At 52.0% G+C, this 21,339-nt stretch overlaps 2 protein-coding genes across 4 annotated transcripts; both read right to left on the reverse strand.

The window, feature by feature from the left end:
- Positions 1-1,038: 1,038 nt before the first annotated feature.
- LOC306810451 (polyubiquitin-B) lies at positions 1,039-2,356 on the reverse strand. Of its 2 annotated transcripts, none has more exons than XM_079323093.1 (2): positions 2,218-2,356; positions 1,039-1,809 (listed from the first exon to the last, which is right to left on the reverse strand). In XM_079323093.1, exon 2 carries the CDS (start codon positions 1,801-1,803, stop codon positions 1,114-1,116), a length of 690 nt encoding a protein of 229 aa, XP_079179219.1. In that variant the 5' UTR covers positions 1,804-1,809; positions 2,218-2,356; the 3' UTR covers positions 1,039-1,113. The 2 variants fall into 2 exon arrangements, with proteins under 2 accessions (XP_079179219.1, XP_079179218.1); XM_079323092.1 differs by having other exon boundaries at positions 2,179-2,320.
- A 4,227-nt stretch (positions 2,357-6,583) lies between these two features.
- Positions 6,584-19,973, reverse strand: DHX37 (DEAH-box helicase 37). Of its 2 annotated transcripts, XR_013776372.1 has the most exons (28): positions 19,784-19,973; positions 18,893-19,062; positions 18,652-18,764; positions 17,722-18,073; positions 16,979-17,127; positions 16,621-16,713; positions 16,424-16,520; positions 16,076-16,189; positions 15,499-15,600; positions 14,911-15,025; positions 14,693-14,788; positions 14,274-14,350; positions 13,863-14,001; positions 13,532-13,608; positions 12,844-13,076; positions 11,784-11,895; positions 11,119-11,225; positions 10,626-10,814; positions 10,416-10,540; positions 10,168-10,284; positions 9,908-10,080; positions 9,420-9,534; positions 8,897-9,034; positions 8,570-8,664; positions 8,075-8,148; positions 7,327-7,424; positions 6,759-6,961; positions 6,584-6,728 (listed from the first exon to the last, which is right to left on the reverse strand). XR_013776372.1 is itself a non-coding variant. In XM_079322102.1 (27 exons), exons 1-27 carry the CDS (start codon positions 19,887-19,889, stop codon positions 6,879-6,881), a joined length of 3,459 nt encoding a protein of 1,152 aa, XP_079178228.1. In that variant the 5' UTR covers positions 19,890-19,973; the 3' UTR covers positions 6,584-6,878. The 2 variants fall into 2 exon arrangements, 1 of the variants encoding a protein (XP_079178228.1); XM_079322102.1 differs by having other exon boundaries at positions 6,584-6,961.
- Between the last annotated feature and the right edge of the window lie 1,366 nt (positions 19,974-21,339).

Below are 21,339 nucleotides of genomic sequence, written 5' to 3' on the forward strand. Positions count from 1 at the left end.
AGAGCCCCAGGCACTCCCGTGGGGGAGGGCAGGATGTGCAGGTGGCACAGCACCAGCTCCCACCCACACAGGGTTTAGCTTAAGGAGCATTCAAACGCTTCCACCAGCACAGCACAGACCTTGGGGCTCCTTACAGGTCATGCTACTAAAAGCAACTGGTGTTACTTGAGTCACACCCTGCTATCCCACCCAGTGGAATAAATTATTACAAGTGTAAAATCCCTTTGGCTCTGAGAGCACTATTCAGCTCTCTCTGTATCCCCTTCCACAGGTGAGCCCCTGTCACCACTCCTGAAAAGGGAGTCTGTTTTACTTTCCCTTTTCCCTCCCCACACACCCAGCACAGCCATGGTTAACTCATCAGCCCCTCCACCATAAATACTTCAGAAGGAACTTCCCTTTTGCCAGGGCTTCTACAGCACACAGGAAACTGCTCTGACAGCTCAGCTCAGTAATATTTCCACTTGGGCCACAGCTGGAACAAAGCCCATATTCAGATTTTCAGTAAGTACATCTGAAATTACTACTTGCTTAATGTCATTATGCTTGACAAAAACAACAAGTCCACCCCGTAACCGATGAGATCTACACTTCCCACCCCACTTCTGAAGCCCAAGGGCTGCAGGAGCAGCAGTGACATCCTGTTACCCCAGCCTGTGAGAGAGATCCAGGATCACCCTTCTGCTGTTTCTCCACTAATCCCAAAATAAGGGCAGTTGCTGAGCAACCCAGAGCTGCTTCAAAGCCTTCCGAGCCAGGAGGATCCCCAGCTTCCCGTTGTATATCCCTGTTACACAACAGCCACAGCTGCACAACATCTGCAGGCGGGCACTGAGCTGCAGCCAGGTATCAGAGCACTTACACAAGCCCAGGAAAAGCACGGCTGAGGGATTAGCTACAATCAGCAGGCATGTGGAAGCCTTGCATAAGGCAGTTTTGCAACTCCTTTGTCTGTGGAAACTACATAATTACTGTTTATTAGAGAGCTGGAGTCAGGCAATGTCATGAATGGCTGTTCATGTAACTTGGGACACAAACTTTTATGGATGCAACAGCTTTATTGGAATGAACAAGTGCAGGGAACCTTTTATTTGGAAGCAAGAACCTGCTGGCTCAGTTACCACCCCTGAGGCGCAGGACAAGGTGCAGGGTTGATTCTTTCTGGATGTTGTAGTCAGACAGGGTACGGCCATCTTCCAGCTGCTTGCCAGCAAAGATCAGCCTCTGCTGGTCTGGGGGAATGCCCTCCTTGTCTTGGATCTTGGCCTTGACATTCTCAATGGTGTCACTGGGCTCGACTTCCAGAGTGATGGTCTTGCCAGTCAGGGTCTTCACGAAGATCTGCATGCCACCCCTGAGGCGCAGCACGAGATGCAGGGTGGATTCCTTCTGGATGTTGTAGTCAGACAGGGTACGGCCATCTTCCAGCTGCTTGCCAGCAAAAATCAGCCTCTGCTGGTCAGGAGGGATTCCTTCCTTGTCCTGGATTTTGGCCTTGACATTCTCAATAGTGTCACTGGGTTCAACTTCAAGGGTGATGGTCTTTCCAGTCAGGGTCTTCACGAAGATCTGCATGCCACCCCTGAGGCGCAGCACCAGGTGCAGGGTGGATTCTTTCTGGATGTTGTAGTCAGACAGGGTACGGCCATCTTCCAGCTGCTTGCCAGCAAAGATCAGCCTCTGCTGGTCTGGGGGAATTCCTTCTTTGTCCTGGATCTTGGCCTTGACATTTTCAATGGTGTCACTGGGCTCGACCTCAAGGGTGATGGTCTTGCCAGTCAGGGTCTTGACGAAGATCTGCATTTTCTCCTGGAAGAGGGAAAACGCGCCGTGCTTTAGTCACTGTTCCCATTCCCGTAGCCAGGGCTGCGGCCCGTCCGTGACGTCACAGCGCAGGCCCCGCCCACAGGCCCCGCCTCCCCTTCCCGCCCGAGGCGCGCGCCCTCCACCATCTTGAGGCACCGCTGCGCCTGCGCCGCCGCCATTTTGCCGGTGGCCGCCGGCCCTTCCCGCCACCGCCGCGCGGTGCTGCCGTTGAAGGGGAAGGCAACGTGCCCGCCCTGCCCCCGCCATCACCGCCTGCCATCGCCCCCAGCCGCATTCCCTTAGCGCACACACCCCTCCCTCCCGCCCGCACGGCCAGTCCATATCTAGGCCCTCTCCCCGCCGAACTCTCACCGCGGCACTGCTCGGCAAAGCCGAATGCACAAACCTCACTCAGGACCAACTGCGCCACGCATGCCTCCGCTCGGTGCTTATATGGCCCCTGGGGCCCCGCCCCCGCGTGCGGATCACTCCGCTGCGCACTACTTTCCGCGCGCCTCCGCTCTCCTGCGTGGGCGCGAGGGCGGCGCGGAGGGATCGGCGGCGCGTGTGGGTGCGCTGAGGATTCGCGCGCGGGACGGCGAGCGGCGGGAAAACCCGGCCTGGAGCCGCCGGAGCGGGGCTGTGCCTGGCCCAGCGCAGTGACCCCAAGCTGGAGACGCAGCCGCGTGTAAAAGTTTTGTATGGGAGTCTTTCGTTGTGGGGTTTATACCCTGCAGTTGTGCCCTAGCTTGGAAAACACCTCCTTGGGTTCCACGCCGGGGGCAGGGCGAGGGTCGGGTCTGCCCGCGGCTGCACCGTGAGGGGGTTCCTGAGGGTAGGAGTTGGTGGCTTTATCCTGAGGGACGCCGCGGGTGTTATTTCTGTGTGAGGGTGGTGTGTGTCACAACCCCGCTGGGATGGAATAGATTTATCCCAGAACCTCGGTGCCAGAAGGTGTGTGGCTGCTGTGGTGATGGAGCCCAGAAAAGGGACCTGCAGGGTGCTCCTGCCTGGGGATGGAATCAGGGAGCCGGGAGAGGGACAAAGAAAGGCAGATGGATAGAGATCAATTCCTGCAGATGGTCTGCCTGAGACATAATCAATGACTGTGTGGATATGTGCACACACAAAGTGTGCATCTGAGATATAATGGAGATTGTAACTCAGGGGTAAAGTCAGAAATAATAGTAATAATTTTGCCTAATTCCTATTCTGATCTCAAACAGCATCTTCTGCTAGACCTGTGCTACATTCTGACAAGCAGCTCCTGCACCATCCTACTCAAACTGCACAGCAATTCCAGGCAACAGCTGGGAACAGGATGCAGCTTTGTCTGCAGGATTCAGGCAGTGCCATTCTGTTTTATCTGCCCACAAAATCCTTCATTTGGCAGCGCCCAAGGGAAATGGGAGGGACATGGATGACACCCAGAGCTGCTCACCAGCAGGAAAGGAGCAGAGGTCCAGCAACAGCTTTGTGGTTTGAGGAAAAGTGCCTGTGTCTGCCTGACACATGGAGCTGTTACAGGAGGGGAATGCTCTGGGGAGCCCTTTGGCCCCTGCTGCTTTGTGTTTGTATTAACACTCGCTGAAGTGATAATATCAAATATCAGGTCATTTAGATGGGGAAAAAAAATACCACAGAAGTCTTTTGGTTACTGCTCAGTAGCTGACACTGTGTGCATTGAGAGTGTAGAAACATGAAAAATTGGAGCAGCCTTCCAGGTTTAGGTCTTTCTTCAGCAGAAAGTGAACAAAAATGTTCTTTTAGTTACAAGGTGAGCACTTAGGATTGGTTAGAAAATGATCAAAAATAACACATGGAGAAGTATTTTGTAACAAAAAGTCTGTTGCTACAAATTGTCTGCTACATTCACATGCAGGGCACATTCTGTTCGCAAAGGCCTGAGGAGAAGCGAGTGGGGAAATCCCAAATCACTCCACCACTGGGAAATGTTACAGTGGGTGCATTTCGGCTGCATGGTCAGCTTGCTGCCGCTTAACGGGATGCGGATAACACCTCACCAAAAAGCGGGCAAAAGATAAAAGAGCAGTGCTTTAACTGGGTAAGAACGATACTTTAACCGGCTAAAACATCACCAAAGAGCGGGCAAAAGATAAAAGAGCAGTGCTTTAACTGGGTAAGAACGATACTTTAACCGGCTAAAACATCACCAAAAAGCGGGTAAAAGATAAAAGAGCAGTGCTTTAACTGGGTAAGAACGATACTTTAACCGGCTAAAACATCACCAAAATGAAGCACCCACGTGGAGATGCCGGGGATTGAACCCGGGACCTCATACATGCAAAGCATGCGCTCTACCGCTGAGCTACATCCCCGTGCCCGCAGCACTCCCTCTGCCCGCCGGCCAGGTCCGCACTCAGCGCTGCGGTGGTTCCGCTGCGGGAAGGGCGGGCGGACCGGACCGGACCGGACCGGACCGGACCGGACCGGACCGTGACCCCTCCAGGCCCGTGCGCTGCTGTGTACAGAGCCCGGCGCGATCCTCAGGCAGCCCGCAGAAAGACAGGAACGCGCTGGTTCGCACACGCAAAACTGAATGTTTTTGCTTCGTCGGAAATTGGAGAAATCTGTGCGAAAAGAAAAAAATTAAAAAAGGTGAAAAAAAGAGCGCACAACCTCCCCGTCGGGGAATCGAACCCCGGTCTCCCGCGTGACAGGCGGGGATACTTACCACTATACTAACGAGGACGGTCAAGAGCCAGCCTCCCGCATGCCAGGTCATGCCCGCAGGACTCGCTCCATCGCCACCGTTCTTCGGGAAGCGGCTCCTGACACAAAATCCCGCACACCGGAGCGTCTGCGTTGGCACCGGCTCATCCGCCGGACGCGGGGAGAGCAGCCCCCGCCCTCTCCGCTCGGCAGCAAAAGGAACCGCCTTCACAGTCAAGGAAAAAAAAAACCCACAAAAAAACCAAAAGCTTCTGCCGAAACCCGGGATCGAACCAGGGACCTTTAGATCTTCAGTCTAACGCTCTCCCAACTGAGCTATTTCGGCGGGCGAGAACCCCCCTCGCTGGTCGTGAATACGACCCCGCCCCGCGCCCCCCACGGCGCCGCTGCCCGGCCGGTGCCGCCGCCCGGTTCCGGGATCCGCCCCCGCCTGCCGGGATTTCCACTCCGAGGATCCCAGGGAGCCGCCAGGGAGGCACCGGCACCCGGCGTGCGCGCCGCTCCCCTCCCCGGCGGCAAAACGCGGCTCTGCCGCTTCCGTCCCGCCCCTCCGCCCGGGGGGTTCCACGGCAGCGTCGCAACAAACCGCCCTCAAAAAATGGCACCCGGGAACAAAATTAACTGCGCCTCCCCGTCGGGGAATCGAACCCCGGTCTCCCGCGTGACAGGCGGGGATACTCACCACTATACTAACGAGGATGAGCACGGCACTGTGTCTGCTGCCTCGCTCTATGAGGTCATGGTCTGTCCCGGGCGGAGCTGCCGCTGTCCCGCGGGCGCTGCCGCCGCCGGGGCCCAGCGCGGGGGACGCGCGGTGACCGCAGCGCCATCGCTGGGACCCAGCGAGGGGCACGGTGTGACCGCGATGTGACCGCAGCGCCATCGCTGGGACCCAACGAGGGGCACGGTGTGACCGCGGGGTGACCGCAGCGCCATCGCTGGGACCCAGCGAGGGGCACGGTGTGACCGCGGGGTGACCGCAGTGCCATCACTGGGACCCAGCGAGGGGCGCGGGGTGACCGCGGGGTGACCGCAGTGCCACCGCCAGGACCCAGCGAGGGGCACGGTGTGACCGCGGGGTGACCGCAGCGCCATCACTGGGACTCAACGAGGGGCACGGTGTGACCGCGGGGTGACCGCAGTGCCATCGCTGGGACTCAGCGAGGGGCACGGTGTGACCGCGGGGTGACCGCAGCGCCATCGCTGGGACCCAGCGAGGGGCACGGTGTGACCGCGGGGTGACCGCAGCGCCATCGCTGGGACCCAGCGAGGGGCACGGTGTGACCGCGGGGTGACCGCAGCGCCATCGCTGGGACCCAGCGAGGGGCACGGTGTGACCGCGGTGCCGCCGCCGAGCCCGGCCCGCGGCTCCTGCTGTCGCTGTATACACAGTGTGCGAAGCTCTCCCCACCAAGGGGATGTAGCTCAGTGGTAGAGCGCATGCTTTGCATGTATGAGGCCCCGGGTTCAATCCCCGGCATCTCCACACTTCTTTTATGTGGTACTTTTTGCTTTTTCCTGGCAATATTCGAGAAGAGCCGGCATTTCCAATACGCCGCTTGTTCTTTTTCTTCCGCTTGTTCTTTTTCTTCCGTTCCCTCGGCAGTTTGCAGCCCCGTGCTGCAATTCCTGCCAAGGAAAGGAGCTCTGCCAAGAGCCCCCAGCACCCTCCTGCCTGGGCTCCTCCCAAACCCAACGGTGCTGCAGCATTTGATGGAAAACACAACACTGTGAGAGGTAAATCTCAATCTCTTGCTGTTTCTTCAGCTTTAGCTGTTTTGATGCTTACTTTAGATATTTTTAATGCTTCCTTGTGCCTTGCCCCTGAAGCCCATGGCAGTGCTGGGAGCAGTGGGAATTTCAGACACACATCCAGGCTGCTGGGCTGCACTGGTTTCCCACAGAACACCAGGACTGTTCACTTTATCCTGCAGCAGTGTCACAAGCAGCAGCCCTTTAGCACTTTACTAATTAAACCATTCCCATCTCAATCCCTCAATTTCTTCATTTTTGTGCTTCCCACCCTGAGCTGCTGCCCAGGTTCTGATACGGATCTGAGGATATACAATAAACATTTCTCCCATCCAGACCAAGAATTTTACATATTTATTACAGTTCATACGACTAATATAGTCCAAAGAGAAATTTCAGGTGCAAAAAAGAAAATCTGCAAAATACAATGGATAAAATTATCCAAGCATTACTATTATGAAATACCAGCCAAACAGCTGGCAGGATTTGTGGGAAAACAGAACAACACCTGGATTGCTTTCAAAAAGGCATTGCTACAGCTGGTGAGTCCATCTGGTTCAGATTTCCAAGAAAATCCTTGGGAAGCTCTCAGAGGCTGGAGGAAAGGAGTCCATGAAGACTGAGAGTCACAGGGCTACTGGTGGCCACTTGAGGGAGAGCTCCTGGTGCATGGCCTCGGGCAGCCACTGCAGATAAGCTGCCAGCAGATCTGCAAGGAAGGAGCAGAGTTACAGAAATGGGCTGGAAAAATCATCTGTGGGCTCAGCCCAAGGGGAGCCAGGAGCTGCAGCCCACTGTGGGACACTGCTGCAGCCTGGCTGCTTCCAGAGCCACACAATTCCTGCCAGCACTGCAGCACTTGGCTCTGCTCCTGGGAGGGAATTCTTGTATCTTAGAATACAAATAAATGTTGCTTTCTGTCATTTTTTACAAAATCCAAACACGGGGCATCACTGCTGATAAAAAATAGGAATTATTTGGAGCTTAACAAATGAAATAGTCAATTTAAAAAAAAAATTATAATTCATAGTGCTGCACTGATATGACTGACAATGAGGAAAGCAGAACACTTACATTTAGGATTTTTCTTCCATGCAGCCAGCAAAGCATCACGATTATCACAGTTTTCTTTAACCAGAGCCTGTAGGAGGGCTTCTGTCCTGGGCTGAAGTCTGAATCAATCAGATGGTGCAATTAAAAAAATGTTCATTATCAGTTTAGCAGAGCTACAGCACTCAGCTTACCTTGAGGAACTTCTGCATCTTTTGAAAAGGCTAAATACAGATGGACAAACAAAACCTCTGCATGCAGAAATGTGTCACTGGCTGAAGAAAATCCTCTACACTAAAATTCATCATATTTCTTGCCCCCAGCACAACTTCTTGTGGTTAAAAGTAGCAGCAGGTTGCTCTTGTGTCTCCTCTGCAGCTGCAGAGCTCAAGGTAAAGCAAAAAAAGAGTCCCCAGGGGCCAAAAGAGGAAAACTCTGGGTCACTGCAAGGCCCTCAGATAACATCTGGCACTTCTAACAGAGCCCTCCCAAATCCTTGTGCCTGGGGACTCCAGGGAAAGCCAGAGAAAGTTCATTTTGGTAAATGAGAGAATGAGGGGAGAGAAAGGGAGTGACAGCTGACAGGAGGGTCATCAAAAAACCTAAAAAAAACCCCTCACTGTCTGCTGGAAAGATGTTTTTGAAAAGAAATAAAGGCAAAGTGGCCAAATTCCAAAGCAAAGCAGGGAGGGCAGCAGTGCTCACTCCTCACAGGGATGAGCAGCACCTGAGCAGAGCTCAGAGCTCAGCAGTTTTTTTTTAAACAACTTACTTGGACCATGTCTTCAGCATTATGAGAGGACTGGACAGCAGGCACTGGCTGTAAGAACTCAGCTTTTTAATGACCTGGAAGATTTGTTACAATTATATAATTAACAAGATAAATTAATTGTTATATGACCACAACCATCAATGAACTTGTGCTACTACAAATTTCCATGTCATTCTGCATCACCATCTTCCTTCCATCCATGTGTCCATAAATCTTGTCCTGACTTTTTGGACAATTTTTCTGTCTCAGGGTGGACAAAGACATGGGCTATTAGCTTTTTTTTTTTTTACTTTGCAAAAACAGGACTTAGATTTAAGGGTGTCTTTTACTTTTTTTTTTTAAAGATGCCTTCCCCATCTCATCAAGCATGACAAACTTCCATCCACCAACAAGTGATGAGGAAGAGGGAAGGCATAAAGCTCATTTCCTCCAAAAACTGGGCTGAAAACTCATTGACACCATCAGGGAAAGGATGCAGCTGGAGCACACACTCACCTTTCCTTCCAGCAGGAACCTGGCAAAGAGTTTGTATCGATCAATTCCTGCAGGATAATCAACTTCCACAGCAGGGAGCTGCCAGCCCACACGGTCTGGGAACAAAATCCAGCCAGCTGTGCTCCATGCTCCCCCAGGAGGGCACAGGGAGCACATTCCAGCCCCACAGCAGCCATTCCCATGGCAAATGCCAATATTTCAGTGCTGCAGAGCCCATGGTGATCAAAGCAGTGCTGAGCTCTTGGAAGAGCCCCAGCAGAGCTTGGCCACCCTGGGGCAGTGCTGAAGAGCAGCACAGGAGGGACAGAGGGACAGAGGGACACTCACAGAACACACTGGGCCTGTGGCAGCGAACTCTGCCTGTTGCAGGGCAGTAGGAGGGAGGGGGACTCTCCAGAGGCTTCCCAAAGTGGCAGTAAGGTGGCAGCAGGGCAGGGATCCACTCTGGCTCCACTGCAGACACCCCTGAGGAGGGAAAACACAACTGAGTGCAGGTTTGGTGGCAGCTCCATGGGGACAGGGCATGGTCAGGGTCTTGTCTCCACTGTTTGTCCCTCATTTTTCAAGTCAAACTTTTTAAGTTGTAAGAAATCTGTTCAGAGATCAGCAGCAGGCAGCTGTGGTTGGCAGGGCTGGGGCAAAATAGACATTTCAGAAGCTGAGCTTTGCTCCAGCCAATTCTGCCAGATAAATTTAAAGAAAAAAAAAATTATCTCCTGATCCAGATCTAGGAAGTTTTAAGGATTCAAATGCCAGGAGTCACAACCACTCAGGCAGCACAGAGGGTGAACACTGTGCATTTCTGAGCTCCTCAGCAGGGCTGCAGCACCAGCTGCCCCACAGCACTCACCTTTCATGTACAGCTTCGTAGTCTCAACAATTTCCTGATACACCACAAACTCTGGGAGTTCTCTGAAGAGCACTGAGCTGGGGTGGATGAACACTGGGTCCTCCAGGAGTGCAGTCTGCAAGGAGGCACAGAGATTGAAGCACAGCAAGAGCAGTTATTGATCATTTAACTTCTTCACTGCATCTCATTTCAGTGTCTCTCAGATGCACATTTCTGAGCTTTCCTTAAGTGATGGAGGTTTTAAACAACCCCATTTTCTGCTTCACATTCTCTGGAGACACCAAACACTTTACAAGATGAACTAATGGTATTTCTCAGCTCTTTTATAACATTTCTTAGTGAACACCAGCAAATGGCAACACTGCAAACTCAAACTCCATAGAGAGAAGTTGCAGGAAGGCAGCAGAGATATCCTGAGTGCCAGGAACACTCAGGGGACAGGAGCATCTTTCTGGGGAGGTGGAGCTGAGCCCAAACAAGCTGCTCACCTTGTAGGCATTTTTCCACTTGTCATCCAGCAGCTCCTCTGCCTGAACCCTTCGGGCAAGGTGATCCCCCAGCCCTGCCAGCACAATCTGCCTCAGGTAGGTCACCTGGGCTTCTGTGGGGGGCTTCATCTTGGGGTCCACGTAGAGCCCAGCACCCCTGCAGACAGAGTTCACTGTGGGGAAAGGTGAGAGATGAGAGCAAAGGCAGCTGTGGGGGGATGTGGCAGCCCAGGTGAGCAGCCAGAGGGGCTGTGGCTGACCTGCCGTGGTGAGCTGCCCCCGCAGGCGCCGCGTCTCCAGCAGGGCTCGGTGGCGCAGCCCGCGCTCCTCGCAGAACCTGGGGCTGCACCCTGCGTACTCACAGGCCCCCACTGCCCCTGGGACAGCACTGCTGCTCAGCCCCACCAGCCAGCAGCTGGGACACTGCTGCCCCAGGCACTGAGAGCATCTCACAGTGCTCAGGGCACTGCAGTGCCAGGCTGAGGGCTGGGGGTGAAGGGGATTGTACCTAACATCACCATGAGATCCCCCAGCTTCAGCATTGGCCCCTGCCCAGCCCACACCTTCTGCATCTGTAAGAACCTGGCTCTCTTCCCCTTCAGCTGGGCTGCCTCCTCCTCATTCACTGCTGGCCTGAAAGAAACCCAGAAGAGTGAGGAGAGGGGCAGGGGGGAGAGGCAGGGCTGTGACAGGGACAATGGCAGGCTCAGCCACTCACCTGTCCAGCTCCTCAAAGAGCTCCCTGACAGTCAAGGCAGCCACGATGGTGATGGTGTAGGGGAGGCAGTTGTGCTGCCTGCTCAGGGCCAGCATCTTGGCATAGCGGGGGGCCACGGGGAAAGTGGCCATCACCCTGCCCAGGGCACTGATGGGGCAGCTCAGCTTGGCTGCCAGCTGCTGCTTCAGCCTGGGGAGGGGAAAGAGAGCTCATGGAATGAAGAGACTTGGAGTTAGAGTGAGTTTGAGCTCCTGGTTCTGGCAGCCCAGTTAATCTGATGTGTTTTCTCAGGTTTTGTCAGGTGCTGGTGGAAGATTCCTCTTGCTCCCACAGCTCCCAGCAGGGTTTCCCTGCCCAGGGCCAGTGAAACAACCAGAGGTGAGGCAGAGTCTGAGCTGATGCAGTTTCTGTGCCAAAGGAGCCCTGGATGAAGGCTGAGGTGGGAGAGCAGAGCCCACAGTGCAGGGAACTGCTGGGGGACCAGAGGCATTACCTTCCTGTCTCAGGGGGCTCCTTCAAGGCACCCAGGGCTATCAGCAACTCCTCAGCTGCTGCCAGTGCTTCTGTGGGAGGTGGTGTTGGGAAGGGGAAGTTGATGACCTAGGGAAACAGGAGAAAAGCCCCTCAGTCCATCACTGACACAGCAAGGAGCTCTGGGAGGGAGTGAAGTGCTCCCCTCTGGCTATGAAGACCAAAGGAAAACATTTAGGATGTTTGCCAGGAGAGAAAGGAAAGGACACATAATGGCAGGAAATGCTTGGAACAAGAACAGGAGGAAACAGCAACACCAGAATCAGCCTCAGCTGCCACTGCCTGCAGGCACCACCCAGGCCAGGCTGTTTTAAGGTCTAAATTTAAGTGTTGTGCTTTCTCAAAGTGCTCTAGTATCTCCAGAACACAGATACTCTTTAGACAGGGGTTTTTTTTAACCTCTAAGAATATAAGAAAGCATTTACTGCTTGAACAAACATGCCTGTCAAGGCCTAATGGAATTCAGAGCAGCTTCTGCAACCTGCAGAACCAAAATGGACTCTCAGGATCTTAATTTCTACAAGGCACAGCTTCAGGCAACAGCAATAAAATCCATTTCTGTTTGTTTCTGGCTCCTAGGAGGAACCACTGTAATAGGTGCTGTAGTACAAGCCCTTTCCAACTCACCTTTTCTATATTTAATGCCTTCATTTGCAGAATCAAATCTTCCACAGGTCTCTTTGTTATTTCTGGAGCAGAAAATTTCTCAAAGTCCATGAAAACTGCTGAAGAGTATAACCTAGTAGACCAGAGGTGTTATTTAGATTCTTAAAAGAAATCTTAACTCAAAAGATACACAGGAAAAATTAGCAAGGGATTAAAAAAAGAAGAAGGCAGCTGTGGACAGTATTTACATAATCTTGTTATTTCCAGGTTGGGGCATTTGCCTTATTCACAACAAGTTAACTCAGCTTGGAGTTAAATCTACCTGACCATGGTGAAATCTCATCTGACCACAGTGAAATCTAATCCAGCCATGAAAATGAGAGTTTCCAGCAGGAGAAAAGCCCCTGAGGAACCAAACTCAACCCAACATCACCAGTGCCAGATTGGCCTTCACCTCTCCTACTGGAACCAGGGCAGGCAACCCCAAAACATTCTGAGCAGCAGGGGGGATGATGTCAAATTACCACTGAGTGCCCCCAGGCTCTATGTCCCCTCCAGGGCTCTCTGTCCCCTGTCCCCCCCTCCCAGGCTCTCTGTCCCCCCTGAGCTTCCTGTCCCCCCCAGGCTCTCTCCCTGTCCCCACCCTGGGCTCTCTGTTCCCCCCCAGCTCTCTGTTTGTCCCCCACCAGGCTCTCTGTCCCCACCATGGGCTCTCTGACCCTCCCAGGGCCCTCTGTCCCCCCCAGGGCTCTCTGCCTGTCCCCCCCAGGGCTCTCTGTCCCCCCCAGGCTCTCTGCCTGTCCCCCCCAGGGCTCTCTGCCTGTCCCCCCCAGGGCTCTCTGCCTGTCCCCCCCCGGGGGTCTCTGCCTGTCCCCCCCCGGGGGTCTCTGTCCCCCCCAGCCTCTCTGCCTGTCCCCCCCAGCCTCTCTGCCTGTCCCCCCCAGCCTCTCTGCCTGTCCCCCCCAGCCTCTCTGCCTGTCCCCCCCCAGGGGTCTCTGTCCCCCCAGGCTCTCTGCCTGTCCCCCCCAGGGCTCTCTGCCTGTTCCCCCCAGGCTCTCTGCCCCCCATGCCCCTCTCTGACCTGTAGCAGTGGCCAGGCTCTGTCCTTCCAGCCCTCCCTGCCCTCTGGTTGGCAGAGGCCTGGGAGATCCAGGTGACCCTGAAGGACGAGACCCCCGTGATCCTGTCGTAGAATCGCTGCTTGACCCTCCCACAGTCCACCACGTACTTGATGCCTGGGATGGTCAGGGATGTCTCAGCCACGTTGGTGGCCACCACACAGAGCCTGGTGCCAGGAGGAGGAGCCCTGAACACCTGCAAGGGACAGGGGGTGTGTGAGAGGGGCAGGAAAGGGACAGGGAGTTGTTGGTGCAAAGGGATGGCAGCACATGTGGCACTGCAAGGGGAGCCCAGGAGCTGGAGCACAGACCTGACTGTGGGTCTCCAGTTCTGGAACTCTTAGTCCAGCTCAGAAATGACACTGGCACTGGGGGGAGCACAGGAATCTGTCCAGCAGCACCTGGATGTGCCCAGGGCCAGGATGGACTCAGAGATCCTGCAGAGCTGCTGCTGATCATCCCCCACCCTGCTGCAGTGGCACATCAGGGACAGCACAGCCAAGCCAGGCCTGCCCCAGTCCCAGCCCAGCCTGCCCACTGGGCCATCCAAACTGACAGATTAGGGAGCTGGAATTCCCACCCTGCACTGTGATTTCACACAAGGAGCACTCAGATCTGCTCTTCTGCTCACTGGGACAAGCAATCCTTTACCTTTTCCTGCTTCTCTGGTGCCAGCAAGGAGTAGAGTGGGAGCACATACAGGGGCAGGGATGAATCTGATTTCTCATCTGTGGGGAAAAAAAAATCAACATTGCTCAGTCTGATTTCCAGGCTTAGTCCCTATCTGCACAAAAACTTCATTAAAACCAGGAAAGTAATTGGTACAAACTGGTGTCAGTAACTGGTACTGAAGGTGGAAAATCTTAACAGCTTTCCCATGACATGGGGCTGCTCTGGTGCCACAGCAGCTCAGCACAGGACAAGCAACAAATGTCACTCAGGTGACACAAGACAGGGATTCTTTCTTTCACATGTGCCAAACCTTCTTCTGAGTCTCCATCTCCTAAATCCAGGTCAAGATCAGAGCCTGCAGCATCATCATCACTGTCAATGTCTCTGTCTTCATCTCCTTCATCCATTGGCAACACAGAGTAATTATTCAGATCAATTTTGGGGAGTGTCTGAGAAAGAGGGGAAAGATGAAAATACCACATTAAGAGGGTGACAGAGCACTTTGCATGGCTTTGAAAGCAAAGCTGAGCATGACTCCAAAGATCTGAATGTTGACCAAAGGTGACAGAGGGATCAGTGAATCCCCTAAAACATCAGTGGATCTGTAACACCAGGCAGTTCTGAAGAACTGGGGAGAGGCACAGCTGCACAGCAGTGCTGCTTGCAGGCAGGCACCTGCTCCCTCCTGCCCCTTGGAGGAATTCTCCCCATCACACATTACCAGAACTTTCCTCCTCTTCCTCGATTTCTTGAATTTCCTGATTTCTTCCACAGAGTCTTCTTTGTCATCCTCTCCTCCTACAAAAACAGCCAGGGGAGCAGCTGTTAGCTGAACATGCTTTCCTCTTGGAAAAAGTCATGGGAGGAATCTGGTCCCACTCCCACCTTTCTGGGGATGCTCAGAAATTCCCACAGAAAAACAAATGGTCACACTGAAGGCAGAGGGGAACTGGAAGGAACCTTTTCCCAAACTCAAACCAGCACAAAATTTAACATCAGCCATGACAATCACCCACAATAAGCCCTTTCCCCACCTTTTTTGTGATTTTAAAATAAAAGTTCACATTTCTGATGCAAAGCAAGCTCACTTCTCAGCAGGATAAATCTGAAGTTTTACATTAGAAGTTTCTATAGCATTACCTGCAGTGTTGTTTTTTTGGTATGGGAATGCTTTCCTTAATCTTCTACAGAGAGAGTGAACTTCTGCCTGGCCTGTTAGAAACACCAAAATCCCACCTTCAAGACAAAAAAAAAAAAAAAAAGGGAAAAAAATCAACAAACAAACAAAACAAAAAACATCCACCAAAAATAAAATTCAGTATGAGGAATTTGAGGTTCTCAGAGTGAAGCTCTCTCACCTGCAGGCAGCATCCTATGGATTTTGCAGACCTTCCTGAAGCACTCCCCACTATAGTCATCCAGGGGGGTTTTCTTGTTAAAATGAACAGTTACAGGGAATTGTCTTGCATCTACCTGGAAACACCAATAAAGGGTTTGGTTGCTGTCATAACTCCACACAAACCTCACAACACTCATGGGACAACCAAAAAAGCTGCCCCTGTATTTCTGTTCACCTCTTGGCTTTGGTACCCACAGAACACCAAGCCCACAGAAATCACTGGTGGTGTCAGCTCTGAACAGCACAAAGCCATGCTGGAAACCAAAGCTTTTCTCCCTTTCACATCATCAGCTCAGATTGAGGCTTTCCAGCTCTCCTGAACCACAACTCAGAGTTTCTCAAGATAATCAGATTCTGCCAGGGTGGTTTTCTGATAAAAGTGGAAAGAAAAACACCCAGTCCCAAAAGAAACAATAGCCTAAACAAAATTACAACAATTAAACCAGTATCTGAAAGATTTCAGGAAGAAGTGGAAAGATTAGAGTGCCCCTATTTTGCAGCTGGTTTTACCAAGGGTTTTTCCAGCTGCCAGGGAGGGGGGCAGTACCTGGATGACAGGAGGTTTGACAGAGAACAGCCTGGGGTTGTCAGTGAAATCCTCCACTCGTAGAGTCGCTGACATGATGATCAACTTCAGGGGCAGCCCCTTCTGCAGGGACACACATCTGTCACCCTGTGCCCCAAACACCTTGATACACCTTCAATTGCTGGTATTTAATTATCTGCACATGTCCATACAAGTAGAGGTATTATAAAACAATATAGCTTAGTCCCTGATACTCTAGCTAAGGTAACACTTCCATGTGAAAAATCACAACAATGAAAGCAGAACAACAAACTATTCTGGTAAGAGAACTGTTTGCACCTGTAAAAAAACACCAAGAAATGGGAATCAGTGAACAAACTGTGTAAACTATCCAAGAATATAAAGATGTCATGACAAGCACAAAAGCCATTTACCAACCAATAAACCAAGTCTCAGTGTACTGTTCACCAATAAGGTTGAACACTGTGCCTTCTAATATTTCCCATAAGTTATGTGAGTAAGGAATTTGCTTTTTCTGCATGAAGAAGCAGGGTCTGTGCTGCTGCCTGGCTGGCACAGGCAGCTGCTGCCCCCTCACCTTGTGCCGGAGGGGCACGATGCGAGACAGGAGCCCCAGCAGGATATCTGTGCACATGCTCCTCTCGTGGGCCTCATCTATGATGATCACTTTGTACTTGGACAGCAGGAAGTCCTGAGGACAGAGAGGGATTTCACCAAGAAGGTCTCAGCAGCCTGGCTCCCAAAGTCTCTTCTTGCTTTCATTTGGCCAGCAAGAAAAATCTGATGTTTAGAGACTTGGGTAGGAATGTCAAGGATAGAGATTAAATAAATCTCTGGTGCTGAAAGGGACTGGCAACAAATCCACACTGGCCTCTCTTCCCAGCTATGCAAACTCCCTTTTTGTAACACTGAGGACATAACTCACCTTCTGGATCTCTTTGAGCAGCACACCATCTGTCATGAACTTGATCTGTGTCTCATCTGTGACATTCCCCTCGTACCGGATTTGATAGGAAACCACTCTGTGGGGAAACAGCAAAAAGCACAGGGAGAAAGCTCAATGTCACTCAGAGCACCTCAGTGCCACCTCCCAGCAAGGCCTGGAGCATTTTTGGAGCTCACCTGTGTGACAGGTTCATCTCCTTGGCAACTCTCTGGGACATGGACACGGCAGCCACGCGCCGGGGCTCCGTGATCCCAATGGCACCACTGGAGCTAAGGGGGCAGGAAAAGAAAAGGGTGGCTGGGTTAATGAAAGAGAAGCAGCCTGAAAAACAACAGGATTTCTCACTGATAGCTCCAGATGAAGTGGCATCAGTCACACAGCCTCACTCTTACTTATATTTGGAATAAAAAGACAGGAAGCTTTAGGATTCCCTTCTGCTGTATCTGTAGATGCATGGATTACAGCAAAGTTTTTTTTTTCCCCAAAATGTTGTCTCTGCAATTCCATTTGCAGCATATAAAACCCAATTCCCACCTGGCATATCCAGCTTCGTAGAGGAACTGAGGCACTTGTGTGGTTTTGCCACTTCCAGTCTCTCCACATATGATCACAACAGGATTCTCATTGATGGCTTCCATGACCACTTGCTCTTCAGCAAGGATTGGGAGCTTTAGTCTTGCTTCCTAAACAGTGTAAACCACATATTTTAGTTGCTTTGTTTCTCACTCCTTTTTGTTTTCCTCAGGACTGAAAGCTGTTACCTTCCTCAGACCATAAAACCCACCAACAGGGATTCTGTAGGCCTGTGACTTGGAAAGCTCTGAACCAGTTCATAGCACAGAGTGATCAGAGCAGCTTCCCAGAAAGCAGAGGGCAAGCCCTGCATTTTAATTTGTAAAAACTTCAGAGTCCCTTGAGCTTCTCAATATAGCACTTCAAGGAAAAACTCATTTCACAACTGACTTGTCTGCTAAGATTCATGCAGAGCTTCTCCTGTTTCTGCACAATGCCCCACCTACAACAAATGGGACAAAACCATGGAGCACAGGACACAGAGCAATGGAGAGCTGAAAGGGACTTCAGGAGATTTTCCAGCAAAGGACTGTTAACAGATTCTGTAGGTAAAACTAAAGACAAATGTTTATACCCTAAAACAAGCTGAGTTTCCCTGCTGCTGCACCAGGTTTAAAGCTCAGCCCTGGACCTGCAGCAGGTCCAGGTGATGCTGCAACACCCCATCCTCCCCACCCCTTCTGATTTACTGTGCAGAGCCTCACCTGGATCTCAGGGCTCCTGTCCACAGGGACAAACACTGCAGGCTGGCAGGGGGTCCTGCTGGGGGCAGCTGGGGCACTGCTGGGGGCAGCTGGGGCACTGCTGGGGGCAGCTGGGGCACTGCTGGGGGCAGCTGGAGGCTGCTCAGCCCCTGCCTGCCCCACTGCTCCCTCTGCCCTGGCAGCAGCACTGCCTGGAGACTTCTCAGAGTCCTGGTTCTGCTCCTGCTCCTCCTCAGAGCTGCTGGGCTCCTCCTCAGGCTCTGACTCTGACTCTGAGCTGTGCCTTCTCTTGTTTGCACCACTGATGCTCCTGATCTTTTCAGGGACATCAGTCCTGGGCTCCTGTGTCACCCTGGAAACAAAATATCTACATGTGAACTGTGTTTTGGCATCTCAAACCAGACATGACTTCCCCAAAAAACAGGTTCTTCACTCCTGGAGGTGCCTGGTAAAGCTTTGGCTGACCCAATTGATGGATTTGTATCTAAGCATTTTCTGTCCTGGGGTTTATCATGAATTTCTACTAAAGGCATCTTTGTAGTTTAATCTATAAATCCATCTCTTGATAAATCCATCCCTTGATAAATCCAACAACTCTGGTCAACATCAGTAGACATCTTCCAGTACAAGAAAACAAGTAAATGTTTATGCACCACTTTTGTAGTTTAGCACAATTGCTATGAGCCTGCAGATTGTGTCACCCACCTGATCCCACATGTAAGACCAAGTTCTTTCAACTAAAATCCTTTCATACAAGAAAATAACTATTACATTATCAGATAAAAATAACAAATTATTTAACTCCATCCATTCTGAAGAACCTGTTTGTACCAAGAAGGAAAAAAACAAATAAAAAAGCAAGGGAAAGCTCAGAATGTTGCTCAAACACAGTGATCAGCTGCAAGGCTTCTGCCCAAAAAGCTCTTTCACCTTTTAGCCTGAAACATTCTCTCCCCAGTCCCCAGTTTGGAAGTTGTGTACAGGAGTTTCATTTCTGCCTCAGAAGCCTGGACCTCGCTCAGCTTGCTCAGCAGCTCAGCTCTCTGTTTGGGGAAAACAACCCAAAATCAGTGCTTGTTCTGAGCAGGAAATCATTTGGAGATTTGCACTTGAGCATTACATCAAATCAGCATTTTAAGGCGAGCACAAAGCTGCTCTTGCAGCATCCTACCTGCTTTTTCTTTTCCTTCTGCTCCAAAACTTTCTGCAGGTTTTTCTTCTGTTTCTTGCTCAGGGGTTTTTTCTGCTGTTGCACAACACCTGCCACTTTTTTCTTCTTTGCCTTTTTTGCTGGCAGGACCAGGGCATTACTTTCATCAATCCCTTTCAGTGTTGCTCCATCTGAAGGCAAGGCTTTGGTTATTCACTCCTGCCAGGTGGATTATTTTCAGCACATTGCTTAGCAGGCTTATCAAGCACCAGGCCAGATTTAGCTGTTTCAAACAAGCACAACCCTCATAGCCAGCCAAAAAAAAAAAAAAAATCCTGCAACATCAGCAAGGGCAAAAGACCTCGAAATTGGGGATTCAATAACCCTGAGCTTTCTATAGCCCTCAGGGCGATTTTCCATGATTTATGTAACAACATTATGCAATTTTTTGCCTTTTTACTCAATTCCCCAGGGTTAGCACACAGTGTGCCCTGGGGTGACTCCCCAGCTTCCAGTGAATTTTAACACTAAAAACTGCATTACTAAATTCGGAATAATAAAAACAGAATAACAAACGCCGCTTTTTAAAAGCGACATTTGAGAAAGCGAACGTTTAACATAAGAAATATATTTAGTAGTTGCTTTAATAAATAATGGAGCCACTGAGTGTCTGATTCGGAGGGGACTCACGGGTCCAAGCCCTGAATTCCCTGGAGGCAGTGACTGCTGGAACAGAGCTGTTAATGCAAACTGAGATTACAGAATTTGGGAATCAATTGGGCTGGAAAAGATCACCGAGCCCAACCTGCGCCCCGCCACCAGCGGGTGAATCCACCGCCTGCCCGGGCGCTTCAAAAAATAACAACACCTCCGATAAAACAACAAAACTTGCGCTAAAAACACCGGCCGCACCTCCCAGCTCCAGCGGCAGCTCCAGCGGCAGCTCCAGCGGCGCGGCGGCCGCGGGGCCCTGCGGCAGCCGCGCCTTCCAGTTGTGCCGGCGGCGCGCCCGGCCCATGGCGGCGGTGCCGGTGCCGGTGCCGGTGGCGGTGCTGGTGCCGGTGCTGGTGCCGGTGCTGGTGCCGGTGGCGGAGCCGGTGACAGGAACGGGACCGGAACACGGCCCGGTTCCACGGGAGCGGGCCCGGCGCGGCCCCACGTGCGCCCGGCGCTGCCGCCACTTCCGGCAAACGGGGTCTCGCGAGAAAAGGCGAGGAAGAGGCGGAGAATGGGGCGGGGGAAGGGGCGGGGCAACCCCGCGGGATCGGGACCCCAGATCCCACCCCATTGCATCCCACTGCATCCCATTGCACCCCACTGCATCCCATTGCACCCCATTGCACCCCATTGCATCCCATTGCACCCCATTCCATCCCATTACATCCCATAGCATCCCATTGCACCCCATCCCACCCCATTGCATCCCATTGCACCCCATTGCATCCCATTGCATCCCATCCCACCCCATTGCATCCCACTGCATCCCATTGCACCCCATTGCATCCCATTGCACCCCATTGCATCCCATTGCACCCCATTGCATCCCATAGCATCCCATTGCATCCCATTGCACCCCATTGCACCCCATCCCACCCCATTGCATCCCATTGCACCCCATTGCATCCCATTGCACCCCATTGCATCCCATTGCATCCCATTGCATCCCATCCCACCCCATTGCATCCCACTGCATCCCATTGCATCCCATTGCATCCCATTGCACCCCATTGCATCCCATTGCATCCCATTGCATCCCATTGCATCCCATCCCACCCCATTGCATCCCACTGCATCCCATTGCACCCCATTGCATCCCATTGCACCCCATTGCATCCCATTGCATCCCATTGCACCCCATTGCATTCTATTCCGCCTCATTCTATCTGTCCCATCCCATCCCATCCCATGGATCCCTTTCCCTTCCCTTCCCTTCCCTTCCCTTCCCTTCCCTTCCCTTCCCTTCCCTTCCCTTCCCTTCCCTTCCCTTCCCTTCCCTTCCCTTCCCTTCCCTTCCCTTCCCTTTCCTTCCCTCCCTCCCCTTTCCCTTCCCTTCCGTCCTCCCATTCCCTTCCCTTCCTTACTTCCCTTCCCTTCCCTTTCCTTCTCCCTGTCCCTTCCTCCCTCCCCTCCCCCATCCCCTCCCCTCCCTCCCCTCCCTCCCCTCCTCACCAGGCACTCGCAGCTCAGTGCAAAGTCTCAGTAAACATTTATTCGAAGCTTTGCCACAATACCTTAAGATGATTTGTGAAACTGGTCTACAAATACTGAACTACGGAGTACATGGTTTGGATGGTCCAGTAAAGGAATAAATAAAGGCATGTAAAGCTCTGTAAAAATTAAGTCTGGTACAGTTGTAACTACTTAACAGTATTACCATTAGGATCTCGTATGTGTCTAGGATCAGAAGTGAACACACAGCATCTCTTCAGACCAAATCATTTTTACATAAACAATTGTACAAACTTAAA

Source organism: Erithacus rubecula (assembly GCF_903797595.1).
Source record: "Erithacus rubecula genome assembly, chromosome: 19".
Lineage (NCBI taxonomy): Eukaryota > Metazoa > Chordata > Aves > Passeriformes > Muscicapidae > Erithacus > Erithacus rubecula.

Bases quoted from the DNA above. Each gene is read 5' to 3' on its own strand.
- LOC306810451 (XM_079323093.1), bottom strand. From the start codon at position 1,803: ATGCAGATCTTCGTCAAGACCCTGACTGGCAAGACCATCACCCTTGAG.
- DHX37 (XM_079322102.1), bottom strand. From the start codon at position 19,889: ATGGGCCGGGCGCGCCGCCGGCACAACTGGAAGGCGCGGCTGCCGCAG. The intron at 17,128-17,721 runs GTGAGGCTCTGC...TACACTGTTTAG, and splicing joins ACAGGAGCCCTGAGATCCAG to GAAGCAAGACTAAAGCTCCC. The intron at 9,035-9,419 runs GTGAGTGCTGTG...TTCCCTCCTCAG, and splicing joins TACGAAGCTGTACATGAAAG to GGGTGTCTGCAGTGGAGCCA.